The 15,691-nt window shown below is 43.6% G+C and overlaps 2 protein-coding genes across 8 annotated transcripts in view; one reads left to right on the top strand and one right to left on the bottom strand.

Annotated features, from left to right (window-relative positions):
• LOC107273377 (ion transport peptide-like) overlaps positions 1-14,478 on the top strand; it is a 24,056-nt gene extending 9,578 nt beyond the window's left edge. For 3 of the 4 annotated variants that reach the window (XM_015751525.2, XM_015751526.2, XM_015751524.2), the window contains exons 2-4: positions 8,918-9,312; positions 10,036-10,156; positions 11,147-11,339. In XM_015751525.2, the coding sequence (XP_015607011.1) occupies positions 8,918-9,312; positions 10,036-10,156 (516 nt within the window). In that variant the 3' untranslated portion in view covers positions 11,147-11,339. Of the gene's footprint in view, positions 1-8,917; positions 9,313-10,035; positions 10,157-11,146 lie in introns of all 4 variants that reach the window. The other variant, XM_015751527.2, reaches the window with a different exon arrangement.
• The window catches only part of LOC107273374 (peroxisomal leader peptide-processing protease), a 34,317-nt gene extending 19,085 nt beyond the window's left edge, over positions 1-15,232 (bottom strand). Inside the window, exon 1 of one of the 4 annotated variants that reach the window (XM_015751514.2) lies at positions 15,126-15,232. Coding sequence is in view for 2 of the 4 variants with exons in the window: in XM_025090698.1 (XP_024946466.1) it covers positions 2,475-2,679 (205 nt within the window). In the remaining 2 variants the exon portion in view is untranslated. Of the gene's footprint in view, positions 1-2,474; positions 3,613-14,953 lie in introns of those variants that run through there. The other 3 variants (XM_015751511.2, XM_025090698.1, XM_015751509.2) reach the window with 3 other exon arrangements.
• Positions 15,233-15,691: the final 459 nt, after the last annotated feature.

Raw genomic sequence — 15,691 nt, 5'->3', positions numbered from 1 at the left:
ACCCCCCCCCCCCCCCCCCATCGTTCATTATAATCTCTCGATTCATCTTTGTCGCGACTATTAGTCATACGCACCTTCCTCATTCACCTCGGCGACGGGTTAATAACTGTGAATTTGTTTTCTTCTAAATTTGAGTATTTTCACCATATACGCATATACAACGTGTTTCGCGTAGGTGTATATTATTATGGGCATCCGTTATTGATCCGTTCCCACGATCAGGATCGGCCTACGCTTATCGTGTGCCTAGAGTACCTTTAGCGAGGTCTCTGGTAGTCGTGTCTCTCGTGGGATACAGTTAAAGGGGAGAGAAAGAGAAAGAGTCAAGGTATAGACGTAGAGTAAGAGCGTAAAGCAAGATCATCGACTATGACGAGGAACAGGTGTCCTGGCACCGGATCCTCGTGACGATACGCGTAAGTCTACGAGTTGCCAGTTGCGAAATTATTGAGGGTATAGGAATTTTTGAAAAATGCTGAAAAATATATATATGGATGATACATATCTATATCGTGGGACAGAGTAGATTTTCAGGGTCGTGTGGAATTTTTGGTTGTTCGCGGGTACCGGGAGTCAGCAGGACGTCTCCTGGGCGAGATAGTACCTCTCTCTCTCTCTCTCTCTCTCTCTCTCTCTCTCTCTCTCTCTCTTATCCTTATCCGTTACTCGCGCGCCTTTCCATGCGAGGTACGTGACCGACGGAGGGCTAGGGCAGGAGCTCTCGGGGCCTTATGCAGAAGGCTGGAGAGCGACAGGGTCCAGGAGACTGGCGAGTGAAATGTACGAGCTGAAGTTAGCTGACGCGTTTGATTTCTATGGGAGAGCCAACTTCAGTCGGCACGTGTGAATTGAGCGTTGGGTACAAGAAGAGGAATAAATAGGTTGTATAATATTGTCAAGCGTGCCATGGTAAACATGGATTATGGTACCACGGTATCTTCGTTTCGGATGGCTACCTAACCTAACCTCCGGGAGAGTAAGAACGATGCTATCCAAACGGGACAGTAACTACTTAAGCGTAGTTTCCATGGTGTCCGAGCACACGTCCCAATGCTCTAACCCAAGGGGGTTTTACGGTAAAAATAGAACCGATGGTGTTGGGTGACGCTCGGCCATGGGACCCAGGAAAAAAAAATGTACGGCCATAAAAATTGAGAGTGAAATGGTGGCGTGAAGTGAGTGGGCTTGTCTTGTGTTTTTTTTTCAAGCGGATCCTTAGGCACTTGGGACTGATGCATTGTGGGACTTGTCGATATTATTCGCACAATTTTTTATCCTTGGTAAATATTTAAATTCGTGTTTAAAACCCAACTGTGATAGTCATCTTGAAATGGGTCTGTTTAAATGGGAAAGTACTGTTAGAAGCTAGGGATGCTGTGCTGGACCAATATTAATATACGAAAAAGGCCTTAGGTCCCTTGATGTATCAGGCACGGTTATACGAGTATAGTACAGGGCATAGACTGCGTCTATATATATATTCTAGTGTGTATAAGGGGAAGCCTCGAATCTATCTTTAGAAATCATTCAGAGGATCTTTACGTCGGAGCCGAGACCCAAAACTTAGCCGAATCAATCTCGCTCTTCACAGATCCAGCCACGAACTTCACGTGCATTAGCGTGCATAATAAAAAATCTGAGATCGTCCGTCAGTCAGATATCGGTCCGTTTTCTCTGTAGACTTTTTTTTTCCTGATAAAAAAAAATATTCCATCGGCCATACGAATTTTATATAGGTTAGGTTTAACAATCCAAAAGCACTTGCGACACAGGAAACTAATTTACGAAAAAAAGTCGAGAAGTGTATTGGATCCTCAGGGATGCTGAGTGGACCGCTAAGATTGAATAGTAGGGATATTAACAGCATCCCATAGAACGCAGACCTTTCGAGATCTTTTAAAGTGGGAAACCACGTGTTCCCAGGATACTACGTGGTGGGAAGTCTTAGGGATTGCGGGTGGGTTGGACGGGGTGGAGTGGGGGGGAGGAAGGGGGGATCCGCTGGCAATGGTAAAGGGAGAAAGGAGAGGAATGGGAATCGTAAAGTCACTAGGTAGGGGATGGAGTCGAGGCGTGTAGACTACATTAGTCAGCAGAACAGCAAACGGGCCACGGGACTCCTGGTTATTTTTGGAAACAATTAATTAAGACGCCGCCACGTACCAGCCCCCTCCCCTCTCCCACTCCTTCCCGCCCTCCTAACGTTCCGGGAAGACTCGGGGCGTCTGTCGGTATTTATAAAGCCATTTCTTCGGTCAGTCTATACTATTTATCTTCGTTTTGACTACGGCAGTAATTTCTATACAGCTGCCCAGCCGACCCGGAATCCATATATTTCCGTACGGATGCACTTTTGCCCTAGCATTTTGAGGCTAGGATTGACGAGACAGAAGGACGATCCTTTTTCTCTCGTAAAGATAAGTCAGTAAAAATATTCCAAAAGTATTTCAAGGATCGTCGTCAACATTACTTACTGAAAATTTCGGTACGAGTTTCTAGACTCGAAGTATCCTTGAGAGGTTCGCTCAGGAATTTAGTAGATAACTCGTAGAATAACCTCACTGTGCAGCGCCGAAGGAAGTGCCCGATGGTGAAAGGGGCAATAGCGATAGCAACAATGCACGATAAATAACTCGTTGATACATAAAACGCGCGCAATTCGAACATTCGGTCTGCCATAATACAGAAGTGATAGTCAGGGCCGCGCGACCACGTCCGTCCTCTACGCTCCAACGATCCGACCGATCGTACGATCGAACACTTTTACCTTGCATTCGGGTCGGATTACTATCCCGGCTCTCGCGTTTCCTCGGGCGCACTGAAAATTCACGTACCGACATCGCGCACCACTTGTAACTAACTAGATAAACGTGTCAGCACCGTTGCCGGCAATGTTGACAGTGACGCCACGGCGTCTACGGCCCGACGTTCGTAACCTCAAACATCTTATAACCTCACGAGCAAGGTATACGAGTCGTTAGACTTACATGCAGCAACCTAAAAAGCACTCTGAATAGAAAAAGCATTGCCGCTCGAGTAGTTTCTAACCTTAAATATATTTCCTCCTTTCGACACAACGAAGAATCCCTTCCGATTCTCTCGCGTCTATTCAGATACAAAGTCAATCCCGTGTCCTCGGCTCCTGCTGATCCTCGGGACAACTCATAAGGAGATGGAAGTCTTGACGAATGGCCGTTGCCGGCGAGGGAATAAAGTAACCAAGTCAGTGAGAGCCAGCGAGCGAACGAGCGAGCGAAGTGGGACTGGTGGTAAGCATTACCGGTCTGGAGGGGGTAGTGCCTGGCCACACGAGGGGCCCCCAGGAGATACGTAAGGCTACGGTTTCTCGTAATGCGAACCGTAGGACGCCAAGCTGTCTGCCGGAACACGCTTCCCCTTCTCCTGGGCCGCCGGCTCTTGAGACCTTCTCCTAACGCACACCAGACCGTGGCTCTGCTAGCTGCTGCCACGGTGCCTGGTACTCGCTGGCTTACCACTCTGCCATAAACTATATTAAACTTACCAGAAGAGACACTCACCCCGCGGATTCGTCGTCCCTCTTTCGCAGACAATACATAACACAAGTCATTCCTAAGGGAAAGGTATACCTTCTTTTTTTTTTATCAACGTTCTACATAACCATACCGTGCCTTACAGTTTAATACACTCGATGCACTCTCTCCTTTTTCTCAGCATCGCGCTTAACAATTTTAGAAACGTACGACCGACTCGCTCGGTCCCACAACAGTGCACGCTCTGTCCTACATACGTACACACAACCTGCACACCAGGGTTCTTACGTCGCTCGGTCGATCTTCGGTCTCCTCCTCGCGGTCCTCGTTCCTCGCTATAACGTACCAGATGTGGAAGACGATGAAGGAGAAGCTCGTGTAAATAAATCGAGCGTCGAGTCCCACGTCGGCGGAACAACAGTGGACTCTCTGTACGTCTCGCGGTACTTAAACGTTTCTTCTCTTACTTGGCGAACTCTACAATCTACATAGTCTATGCTCATCTTTTAAAACCGTATAGAGCTCACGTACTGTATACTTATAAATTTATCTTCTATATACGGACGCGTGCTAGCTCCTTTCATCGCGGTAACGTCGCGACGGAGAGAAAAAGATGCAGGAGCGAAAACGAAAGAGAGAAGAAAAAATATTCGTACGTTGAACTCATCGCACCTTTGCCAGCACCGCGACAAAATAACACGAGAGACAGTCCATGAGCCGATACTTCGTGCCGCCTTTAGCTCAAGTGAGTCCTGGACGATTGTGTACAATACTTTCTGTACGTATACTTCGTACTGTGCAGTGAAGGTAGGTAGGTAGTTGGGTACCTACACGGTCCTCTACCTTGGCACACCTGTTGAGCATTCCATCACGGATTCACGCGTGCAGTTGACTACCTTACACATTTCCCACAATTTTCTATTCTTTATCCTCCCCCCACCCCCCCTCTCGCTCTCTCCTCTCTCTCGGGTATTTATTCTCTCTCGCTCGCACTCGTTGCGACGCATTGCCCGTATCTCGTCTAATGACTCCGAATGAGCTTAATAAATACGGGCCTCTTGCGTACACGTTCTCTTTTATTGAGTTTTTATTATTCTTTTTTTTTTCTTCTTTTTCTTACGATGCCCGACTGCTCCCAAGCACCGACGCTAATAATCATTCTATAAATAACCTCCACTAACTACCTGCGCACCGAACAGGAATTCGTAATGTCATCCTATACCTAGAGCTCGATTAGGCGATGGATGGAAAACCTTTTGAGTTCGCTCTGTATATATATATATATACACGCACACTCTATTGGAATCGTTTAGCATTTAATGAGCGATCGGTCTTAGGTTAATAAGAGCTATCATATACACCAAGACAATTATCATCTAGAGATTGACGTCAATGTTTCATGATTTGCTTTGTTAATACTTGTTTATATCCAATCGAGTCTCTGATGACGTTCGTTGAGGTTCCTGCAAATTTCGATGATCTCAATAGAACCTTCCATAAGGTTCTAGTCGTTTCTATTTTTACGTGTAGCTGGCTTACTGGTGACTGATAACACTGATAATGGAGAACGGACCCGGACAGTGCATACTACATTACGATAAGATCCCCTTAGTACTGCCGTACTTCGTACTCTTTTTTTGAATCGGTATTTGGTAATCCGTGCCAGAATTTTATACGTCGTATTCTGTAGTACATCGATTATCTTGCACGATACAAGAGAAAACGATGTAACACGATTAATAAGATTCGATCGATCCCCCCGTAGCATCACATCGCGAAGCCACCGGAGCTGCCGCGCCGATTATTACAGACCGCTGTGTACACGAGTGTGTTATTTTTACATTGGAATATGTGGGAATAACAAGGCACTTGTAAGTGCGTAAAAAGTCATTATCTTACAAAGGATAAAAAACAACACACATGGATTTGCAATGTTGATCGATATGGTACAGTATCTTGTCAGGGGGGAGGAGGGGGGGGGCGGCATTTTGAATAGTTGGATCTTGATCTCTTAACTGGTGGATGACGAGAGACAGAAAAAAGATGTCAGATTATATCCGCAGCATCCTTGGTCCAGAATTCAATATAATCCCCTGGAGCGTGAATTTTCACGAAATCGAAATTTTTAGCCCGCGAAGTTAGCTGCTTAAGCCGAGGGACAATAAAATTACCCACGAACACGATGAAGCTTGACGTTTATAAATTTTCATCCGATCTTACGACCACTTTGAGCACCTTGGTACCTCAGGCTACTGTACTCTATATTCTTCGTCCTCGTTGTCCCTTCGAGTTTCTTCATTTTTTTCGGGCTTCGTCGTCCTTTTCTTCTTCTTTGTCTCTCTCGGTACCCCCAGTCTTAGCCATACCTCCCATAACCTTCTGGAGACCAACAGCGTTTGCACGTGTCAGGGCGCACCTGAGTGGCGATCCTGTGTACTAAATTATCGTCGTGTTGATCTTGGACGCGATCGGGATCGTTACTTTTGCACACGGGGATCCCGATCGAGAAAGATCCTAGGATCCCGGCACGACCCGTTCCACTGTCTTCCCATGAGGATTCCAATCGCGATTAAAATCCCCTGTCAAATCTTCGCCGACTCGGGATCACAATAATTAACGACGAAACACCCTTAACCTCGTCGTATGGCGGGAACTTTTGAAAAAGATTCTCGTTAAAAATCTTTAATAAATTCTCCCCTCTCCCCTCGCCAAAAAAAAACACTCAGATCACCACCCCCTCAATATTTCGCATCCCCATATATTTTGGCCAAGCAAACAAACACAGATTTCATTTGAGACACAAGGTAGGTGGGTTAGCCAGGCAGGCAGGTAGGTAAAGGTACGCGTCAAAGATCGAGCCGCAGCCCTGCAGCCTCGTTGGCGGTTGATTTACGGCTCTCGTCTTTTTTGGAGGGGGGCCTGGACGTCGTACGGTATATAGCGTGTATCGCGTAGCACACGGCATATGTTATATGGTACATGGTATACCGACGGCGGTCGAGCGCCTAATTAGAGGGCCCCACCACCCCGTTCCCATATATATATATATATATATATACATATACATCTTTCATCAGTCCCTCTCTTCCGACCAGCATCCCAACACTCTCATCTCTCCTCCGCGCGCACACATAGCCAGCCTACATCAGCACTCATCCTGGAGTCTCTCGTGAGCCCGTCGGGCAGCTCCTTCTCACGATTGAGTCATCCGGCACGGGATGGACCACCTGGCGAGGAGAGCTGATCTATCTAACGATACCAGGCATCACTACCTTCGTTCTCGATCTTCCCTCCTACCACCTGGAGGCCTTGCACGTAAAACCGTAAGAGACCGCCACCGTCAACCTCGGCATATGGGCCCCGGCTCTTTTACCCGGTTACTCGATACCGGGTACTCGATTGAACGGGGAATTTGAAAAAAAAAATAATTTTTTTTTTCTTTTTTTTTGCTATTCAATTTATCAATCGAACAAAAATCTCTCTCGGTCCTCCACTGTCATTACTTTTTATTACACGCACGCGTATACCGTACTCGTACGATCTCCTATACCGAACCCAAGTCCGCCTGTGCTCCGAGTGAGCAAGCTGGCAGCCCAAGCCAACCGAGCGTGTGGCTTTTTGCCAAAGGGGATTTGCAGATTGCACACCTGTGCGTGGCCAAGCCGAGAAAAGACCTCACCTGTCGACCAACCGGTCCCCATTGACTTTTTCTTTATTTACCTCAACCTAACCCTTCACAGCTCTCCTCCACGCTTACGCCTCCTCACCGTATACCTCTCTCTACGGCCTCCTCACCGCGATTCCACTCCAGCTCGACCGCCACCTCCTTTTACTCTACCTCGACGTCTATTGCCAGCCTCACCGACCCTCCCCTACCACCCCTCCCGTCCTGCCTTTCTCTCGTATGAGAGATACGCGAGCTGGATAACAGAGCTGTATACATATATGTCTATATATATATATATATATATACTACGTATTGACATTCGTACGCGGTATTATCCTCCCTCGTACTAATTTATCTTTTTATCCACGTGTCATCGGCATACGAATTTTACCCCAAGGTCTCCTTCGACGTTCCATACGTTTCGCGGAGCATAAGGGCACCTTGGACGTGGCCGCGCAAGGTTACGTACTCTGTGTACGAGGCTTAACCATTGAGATCCACGAGGATGCCAGACATACCCGTGGAAGAGAGTAGAACGCGCGCCCACGCGCTCTCTCTCTCTCTCTCTCTCTCTCTCTCTCCTTTATCAATGAATCTGCCGGCCTCCTAGGCCCACGTCACGTATGCATTCACACACGTGTGTCCCTTACGCATCGCGGGCCATTCAAGAGAGAACTTCCAAGAAGCGGCAAGGTACACAAGACCCGTACCACGAATATCCAATCACTGTGAGAGGGAGTGACGTGGGATGATAAGTAAAGCAGGGAAATGAGAGGGAGAGAGATAGTCGGGGACGGTTAGGAGGGGAGAGGGAGGCGCGAGAGATAAACGCTCCTTGTAACCAGGACGAAATGGGACGAAAGTTTAACGATCGCGAGCACTCTCGGCGAATTATCGCCCGGAGCCAATTACGAGCGGCATCCTCTATGGAAGAGAAGATCTGGTGAAAGAGAGTGAGAGATTAAACCAAAAGAGAGAAAGGGTAATAGGGATAGAAGACGGGAGAGAGGGAGAGAGAGAGAGAGTGCCAGGGCATGGCAGGCCCCACAGCGATAGCCGTGCAAAAATTCTGAGAATCAGTGCCCGGCTAAAAATAAGATCCCACCCGGGAGCGGCGATTATGTCCCGAAAGAAAGAAAGAAATGAAAAAAGAAAGAGAAAAGGAAAGAAAAAGAAAAAAAAAGGGAGAATGTGGAAGAACGAGAGGAAAAGGTAGCGAGGTGGATGCGGGGATGATACGTGGGGAGCGGTGGGAGTGGATCGGCTTGAGAAAAGAGGAAGAGGAGTTGATGGAGGCTGGAGGTGGGATGAGAAGTAGTGTTCTGTAAAGGGAATAGTAAGGCTGAAGGAAGGTAGGGTCGTGCAAGGGGGCCTCGGTTAATGAAGTTGTCGGTTGAGAACGTTTACAGGTGGGGCCTACCTGCGTGTGGTCCATTCACAGCGACTGCTGCAGGACTGGTTAGGAGTTGCTTTACATCTTCTCTAGATATATGTATGTGTATTCACTTGGAGTATACTCTCTCCTCTCCTGGACTCACCCGCGGTGCTTTATTTTTTTGTCCCAAGTGCACTTTGTACTATCTCGAGATAAATCAGAGACAGAGTGTTGGCTCTTTCGAATATTTAAGTCCTGGACCTATCGTTTACGCCGTCTTACCAAGGACGTTGTTTTTCCTTTTTCTTTTTTTTTAGACGTTTCTATAGTTAATTATTATTTTGTCACGCTTTTCCTTTGCAGATGATGCATCGTCAGCAAAGAACTGGAGCCATCCCATCATCCGATTCCATGGTTTCCACCTACGTATCACCGCTCTTGAACTCCCTGTCGTCGTCTTCATCCTCCTCGACGGGATCCTCCACCTGGCCATCGAATTCCACCTCGTCCTCGAGCAGCTCTTCATCTTGTCCCGTGTTGCTATCCATGCTGGCCTGGTCCGTGACGCTTCTCCTGGTGTCTTCGTGTCTGGGTCTAGCCGACGCCAGCGTCCTCATGGGTCATCCTCTTGGAAAACGTTCCTTCATGGACATCCAGTGCAAGGGCGTTTACGACAAGAGCCTCTTTGCAAGACTGGACCGCATCTGCGAAGACTGCTACAACCTCTTCCGTGAACCACAACTCCACTCGCTCTGCAGGTATGAGGATATATTTCTTTTTGTATCTTACAGAAACGCTACCGCGACCCACGATGGGATATACTTCTTTTTACGTTTCTTATACTTTGTGACAAATTGTCAATTCACCTGGTGAGACCGTATACTCGCTCTGCGTCATCGTCAACTCGGCACGCGTATCCAAACGGAGTGAGTTTTCTCTTCTATTTATAGCCAGCCCGCGAACTGTATGCCAACACGCGTAGTACGTCTTACTACCGCTTGATGTCTCTGTGGGCGCGTCGCGCACTAAAATGCACTCACCCGTGTGGATAATCCGTTGCACGTGCGCCTACTCCTACGTGTACCAACCATCGGTACAATCTCCACTTCTGAACGAATATTTGTACAAGCTGTTTCAAAAAGTTTTATTCCTTTGTATTTCTTCACGTTTCACTACACTCGTATTTCCCGGGCACGGTTTGACGTAACCATCGTGCGGCCTACTTTTGTATCTCCGTAACTGTCATCGCTACGTGTTATATGCACTGCGCCCCTATGCGTGCTGTTTACTCTGTTATTTAGGAGTGCGGTAAGGGTACTGTATGACAGTTTGGTCAAGACCGATCATCGTTTTCGACTCCTGGCATCCTATTGGCGACTCTGCAAATTCGATCGAACGATATATCTAATTCATGCTTAACGATGGTCGTTTTCTTTTTCTGGGCCAAAAGTGTTTCATTAACTTTAATTGAAACCTTACAGAAAGAACTGCTTCACGTCGGACTACTTCAAAGGATGCCTCGACGTTCTACTACTGCAGGACGAGATGGAGCAGATCCAGACGTGGATCAAGCAACTTCACGGAGCTGAACCCGGGGTTTAGGTAGCTTCTTATTTTATGTTTATGATTTCTCTTCGTTATTTTTATTTTGCTACTTTGATACTAACCCTACCTGACACTCTTTGCCTTACGCTAAATCCATTATCGGTGCTCGTTTTACACTTTTTTCTTTACGCCTCGTACCTTCCTCCAATTGTTTCTTGAGTTTGTCGATATCTTTGCTGTTATCGTTTTTTTGAATTTTCTTCCTTTTCCCGCTCAATTTTGTTTCTTCGTCTCCTTTACTTTTCCTCCGTGCTCTTCTTGGGGTTTTCTTATGCATTTCGTTTCGGCCTGACGTCAGTGCGTGCGCGTCTTAACGAGAGCTGCGAACGCAGGCTTAAACGCTACACGTCACGTCGGGGCTCATTCGATTTTAATGAGTTTAGGTAATTTTGAATTGGTTGTCGTTAAGGGGGAGGGTGTTGATTTTTAAGAGAAATACAAAATATTTATAAATGAGCCTGGAGAGCCTTGTGAGAATATTTGTTTTTTGATGATGTTTCCTTTTACTTTTTGTCCGTGTTAAAATTTTTGTTTCTCATTTGCAAACAATTTTTTTACTGGGGGACGCATAATTTATTTTTGGCGCCACCGTCAGCTCCTAACATTTTTAAAGGACATCCCCATTTTTTTCAGACGGGAATGACCGATTTTCGAACGATTCGGTACTTTTTGAAAGAAACCAAAAAAAAATGTTTTTTCCAGCTCGTAACCGGCATCGAGTGACGAACCTGTATTTTTGCAAATTTTTGAAAAAAAAAAATGAAACGTCACGTAGCCCAACTCTGTTTCTATAAAATTTTGAAATTAAAAAAAAAGCTAGAATCATCATCATTTTTCATCGCTAACAATTAAAACAGACTAGAGCACGTAACGTTTCTCAGTGATCTTGAAATTTTCCAAGATCCAAGTGACACAAAAAATTTTTCTCAAATTTTCATTATCCAATCAATACCCGTTACCTAACGTTCCTCTGTTAATTTTCACCAGGCAAGACTGCTTCAGCACTCAATACTTCACGAGCTGCGTCCAAGCGCTGCTGCTTGAGGACGAGAAGGAAAAGTTCCAGGAGATGGCCGAGTACCTGGGCCGTAAGAAGTAAGAAGCTGAACAAATGAAGGAAGACCCGTAGAAGGCGACGGAGGAGGAGAAGGAGGTGGAAGAAGATGAGTATAAGGACGTGCGAGAACAAGATTGAGATTAAGGAAGATATTAGGAGACGGAGAAGAAGAGGAAGGTGTAGGAATTGCATAGAGCCAAACTTGACGAGAAAGAGGAGGAAATAAATACGTTAGAACCCGGTGCTGCTGTTGGAATAGTATAAGGATGAGCCTAAAGTCATCAGGATTAAGGTGAACTACGTTCTGGAGAAGACGACGACGAAGAAGAGGAGGTAGAAAGCAAACTCTCCACTCTGTTCGCGAATAGATTCGTACCAAGTACGGCGACCGTACAGAAGATTCTGATTAATGGTTCAGCCACGTGGACGACTCTGTTAACCAAGAACAGAATAATTCTGCCGGCAGAAATTCGTCGACGTTCTCAACCAGGACAATTAAAAATTTCTAAGGATACAAAAAGAAAAAGAAAAAAAAAAGAAACGGCATCACGGTAAAAAGGCAAAAAAAAATTACGTATACATATGTATATATATATTATTATTATTATTATTAGTATTATTATTATTTTATAATAATATTATATATATATATATATTTAAGTATAACACACGTACACACCACACGTCCCACACAAATTCTAGTCGATGAAAATAATCCCGCGCGCGTTCAGGGGACGCCGCGACGCCCGCGTCTCCGTCGCCCGGCTAATACGCGTTTATTATTCTCTATCTGTATACTAAATGACGATTATTCACTACTATATATATTATTAACTATTATGTTACTATACTATGCGTATAGTGTAATTCTGGGCTCGTAAAAAAGGCATATCTGTTAAACTGTAATAAGGCTGGCCGCGTGTTTGGATATCGTGACGCGTCTGTTAGTATTTTTTGTCCTTATTTTTCTTTTCCGTTGCAACTTTCGATCGGTGAGAAAGACAAGTGGGGGGAAAAAGAAAAAAAATTATAAAACATTATCCCGAGCATATCCCACGGCGTGAATATTAGTGCGATGGTCCTTCTTTTCACGTGAGGACTTTATATATAGACTATTCGCGCTAGTAGAAATTTTAGGGTGCGCTGAAGGTAATTACCGAGATCGACGACAGATGGCGGTGGCGTCGTGACGCGACGTACGGATATCATTATTATTTCAACGTAGACTCTTATCTCAATAACTGCTATCGCTATTACGTTTATACATATGTTATACGGATTTGACATCGCATATGATAATATTTTTCTATTACCTATTTTTTTATTACCGATCGATCGATCGATTTCTAATTGAATAATTAATTAATCGATTAGTGACACTTGAATCATTTGCAATATTATTAAATGAATGCTCGCTTTTATTATTTTATTATTATTATTATTATTATTATTATTATTATTATTATTATTATTATTATTATTATTATTAATAGCGATGCGGCGATACGTCATCGAATTTTTCGTGTAGTATTTATTTATTTTCTTGCGTCTCTCTTATTCTTTCTTGCACTTCATTATTTTTTTTTTTTTTTTTTTTTTTTTTTTTTTTTTTTTTTTTTTTCATTACCCTCTCCGTTCACTCATCACGATTAATACGGTTAAGCGATTATCGTCCTATGTCTTAAAGCATAGCGAGCGCGAAAGAGGATAATCGTAACTCGTTATTATTATTATTTTAAGTGACGTTTTTCATTGTCTTCCGGTCGCGTCTACATTACGGCACGAATTCTAGCCCGACAGGTGCTTTTCGTTATAATGTAAAAACACTTGTCAGATTTTGGAATTTGTTTTTCTCGGTTTTTTGTTTGCCCGACGGGACGCGCGAGGGGATAAGAAAAAAATTGTGCATACGCGGGTCAAGTGTGCGTGTGTGAAATTAATAACGAATGTGGATGCGAATGAAAGAAAATGGTGAAAGAGTATGCCGCCCTGTGTGTATGGGAGAGAAAGAGAGAGAAGGAAAGAATGAGAGAGATTTAAAAAAAAAAAAGAGATAAGATCCAAACCATTCCAAAGTCAGTATTGAGGATTCCAATTACGTGCCCATCGTCTATATCCATCTCCATTATTAAATCCTCCTCGAATTCCTCGTCTTCTCCTTTATCGCTAATTATTCTTCACCCCCTTCGTCGCCATTTTTCCAGCCTTTCCCACGATTGCCTTGAACGACGAACCTCACCTTCCCAGTCCATACCGTGAAACGTTATATCGTAATACTTACCGATCCGTGCCAATTGACACTCGTATGGTATATTGATATTCAATTAACTGACACTTGGTTACGGTCGGTAAGGTAGATTACAGTTCTTCCCTGTTTTCATAATTCAGGGCCAACTTTCGGCCCGTTTTACCGACTCCACTTATCCTAGCGCGATGTGATTATTATTATTGACCCAGGAGGGTGACAATTGTTACGTTCTCACTGTTCTGCGACCTGAATTCCGTTTATACTCATTCTTGTAATTTATGATAGTATTACTACAGGTTTTTCGTTTTTCTAATAGCACAAAGGCAGTGTGTCGCGTTCGAGACTCTACCGTTGTGAGTTTGTCGCGAAGGCGAGACAGGGGCGAATATTAAAAAAAAAAAAAATGGTGATTTACTTACGTTAATGTGTACGCACGAGCCAGTCCACAAACATATGTTATATATGTATGTATACATAATTAATTAATAATATGCGTAACGAGCGCTCAGGCTTTTTATTTATTTCGAGAATGAAAAACAAAAAAGAAAAAAAAACAAAGAAACGAACCAACACACAACAACGCCGTACTTTTGTTAAACGCTTCTTATTTATAAAATAAAATGCAAAATATGTTTCTCCTGATGCGTGAAACGGTGTTCAGAGTAATCGGGAAAAGCGATATACGATACGATGAAAGGATGATAGAAAATTTGGCAGAAAGGATGTATCCTATTCGATAAACTAAAATTATATGATATATATATTTAAAAAATCTATAGAAAATAAATTAAAAATATATATATATATATTGCGCAGAAGAAAACATAGAAGAAACACATCTCAGAAATATATATAGGTATATATACACATATATATGTACACACACATGATCAATGGATGCGAATTAAATGTGCGCGTGCATCCGTCTGCGTTCGCATATTAAAACGATGAGTATCTAAAATCTCTACTTGTTTACGAGAAAAAAAAAAATAAACGAGTGAATCAAGTAAACAAGCCAATATCGATTAATAATTCCTATTTTATCGCAGTGTTTATTAATTGCATGCACTGTCAATTTCCAGCACTGCTGACACTGACTGATAACCCGGACTCAACCCTAATATTAATTTTTAATGGAATCACGACCTATCGCACTAACCCGTATTAACGGAGTCATGATTGCTTGGGATTCGCAAAGGTGGACGTAAGACTCTAGGGCTATGACATAGGTAAGAGTCCTGTCTCTCGTGGTTTAAAGTCGAGAATAGAAATGAAATAGCAGCGACCTCGGATTTATCGTGGCTTCATAGGTACATCGACATTCATTTGATTGTAGGATATATGAACACTGCTTATGAATCTTTCACACATGACCTCATGCGTGGAAGGACTATTGCTGTGGCCAATGTCCAAAACCGTAAATTCAATCGTTTTCTCGCTGCATCGTGCATTCTTATGAGTACATAATGAAATTGTCATGAAAACTTACTTGTCACCGGATGACCCAAATATTTCTTTTTACAGGTATTTGTAGAACGAATGATTTCAAAACATCGACACTTGTTGCTGCACAGTTATTTTTGTCTTACGTTCTTACTTCCCGCCATTGTGGCGCTCTGGGTCGTTTGAATTTGTAATATAATTTATTAACGGGGACTTACTTTATTTTTAGATTCAAGAAAATTGGAACTTCTGAACGATTCACTTAGCAGTCACTGAGATAAAGTAATGGCTTTTGCATTGGCAATCGTGTTTTGTTAGGTTATCGTACGTAGCAACTATCGCAATAATTAATAATGGCAACCCGTGTTACGAGATGCGCGCGCAGGTATTTCTTCTTGTTCGTTGGTTTTGAATATTGACTGTGAGTTATTACGAGTGTCGATTGGATAGTTTTTAATAAATGTTTGGGCTCCTTTGCTTGTGTGGCTTCAGAAAGAGTTGCTTTGGAATTTGTAACTTCTTTTTATTCACAAACTTATAGGGCGTTATTTGAAATAGATATCCATAAGTAAATACAATATGAAAAAGAAACCTTTAGTCTCCCAATCGTGTACGTAGGCATGGATGCGGAGTGCCGGTCATATTTTACAAAAAACAAAATGATCAGTGGTAAGTTAATGAAATGTTAAATAATCTTACGAACTTATAAAATTTAAACCAGTGGAAAAACATTGTATTAAGAAACGACTTCTTTGTTACTCAAATTAACGACTATGTTAGAAAA

This window comes from Cephus cinctus, unplaced genomic scaffold (genome assembly GCF_000341935.2).
Source record: "Cephus cinctus unplaced genomic scaffold, Ccin1 Ccin1_scaffold1583, whole genome shotgun sequence".
In the NCBI taxonomy this organism is placed as follows: Eukaryota; Metazoa; Arthropoda; class Insecta; order Hymenoptera; family Cephidae; genus Cephus; species Cephus cinctus.
The sequence above is the reverse complement of the archived record's forward strand: the minus strand, read 5'-3'. Positions and strand labels throughout refer to the sequence as shown.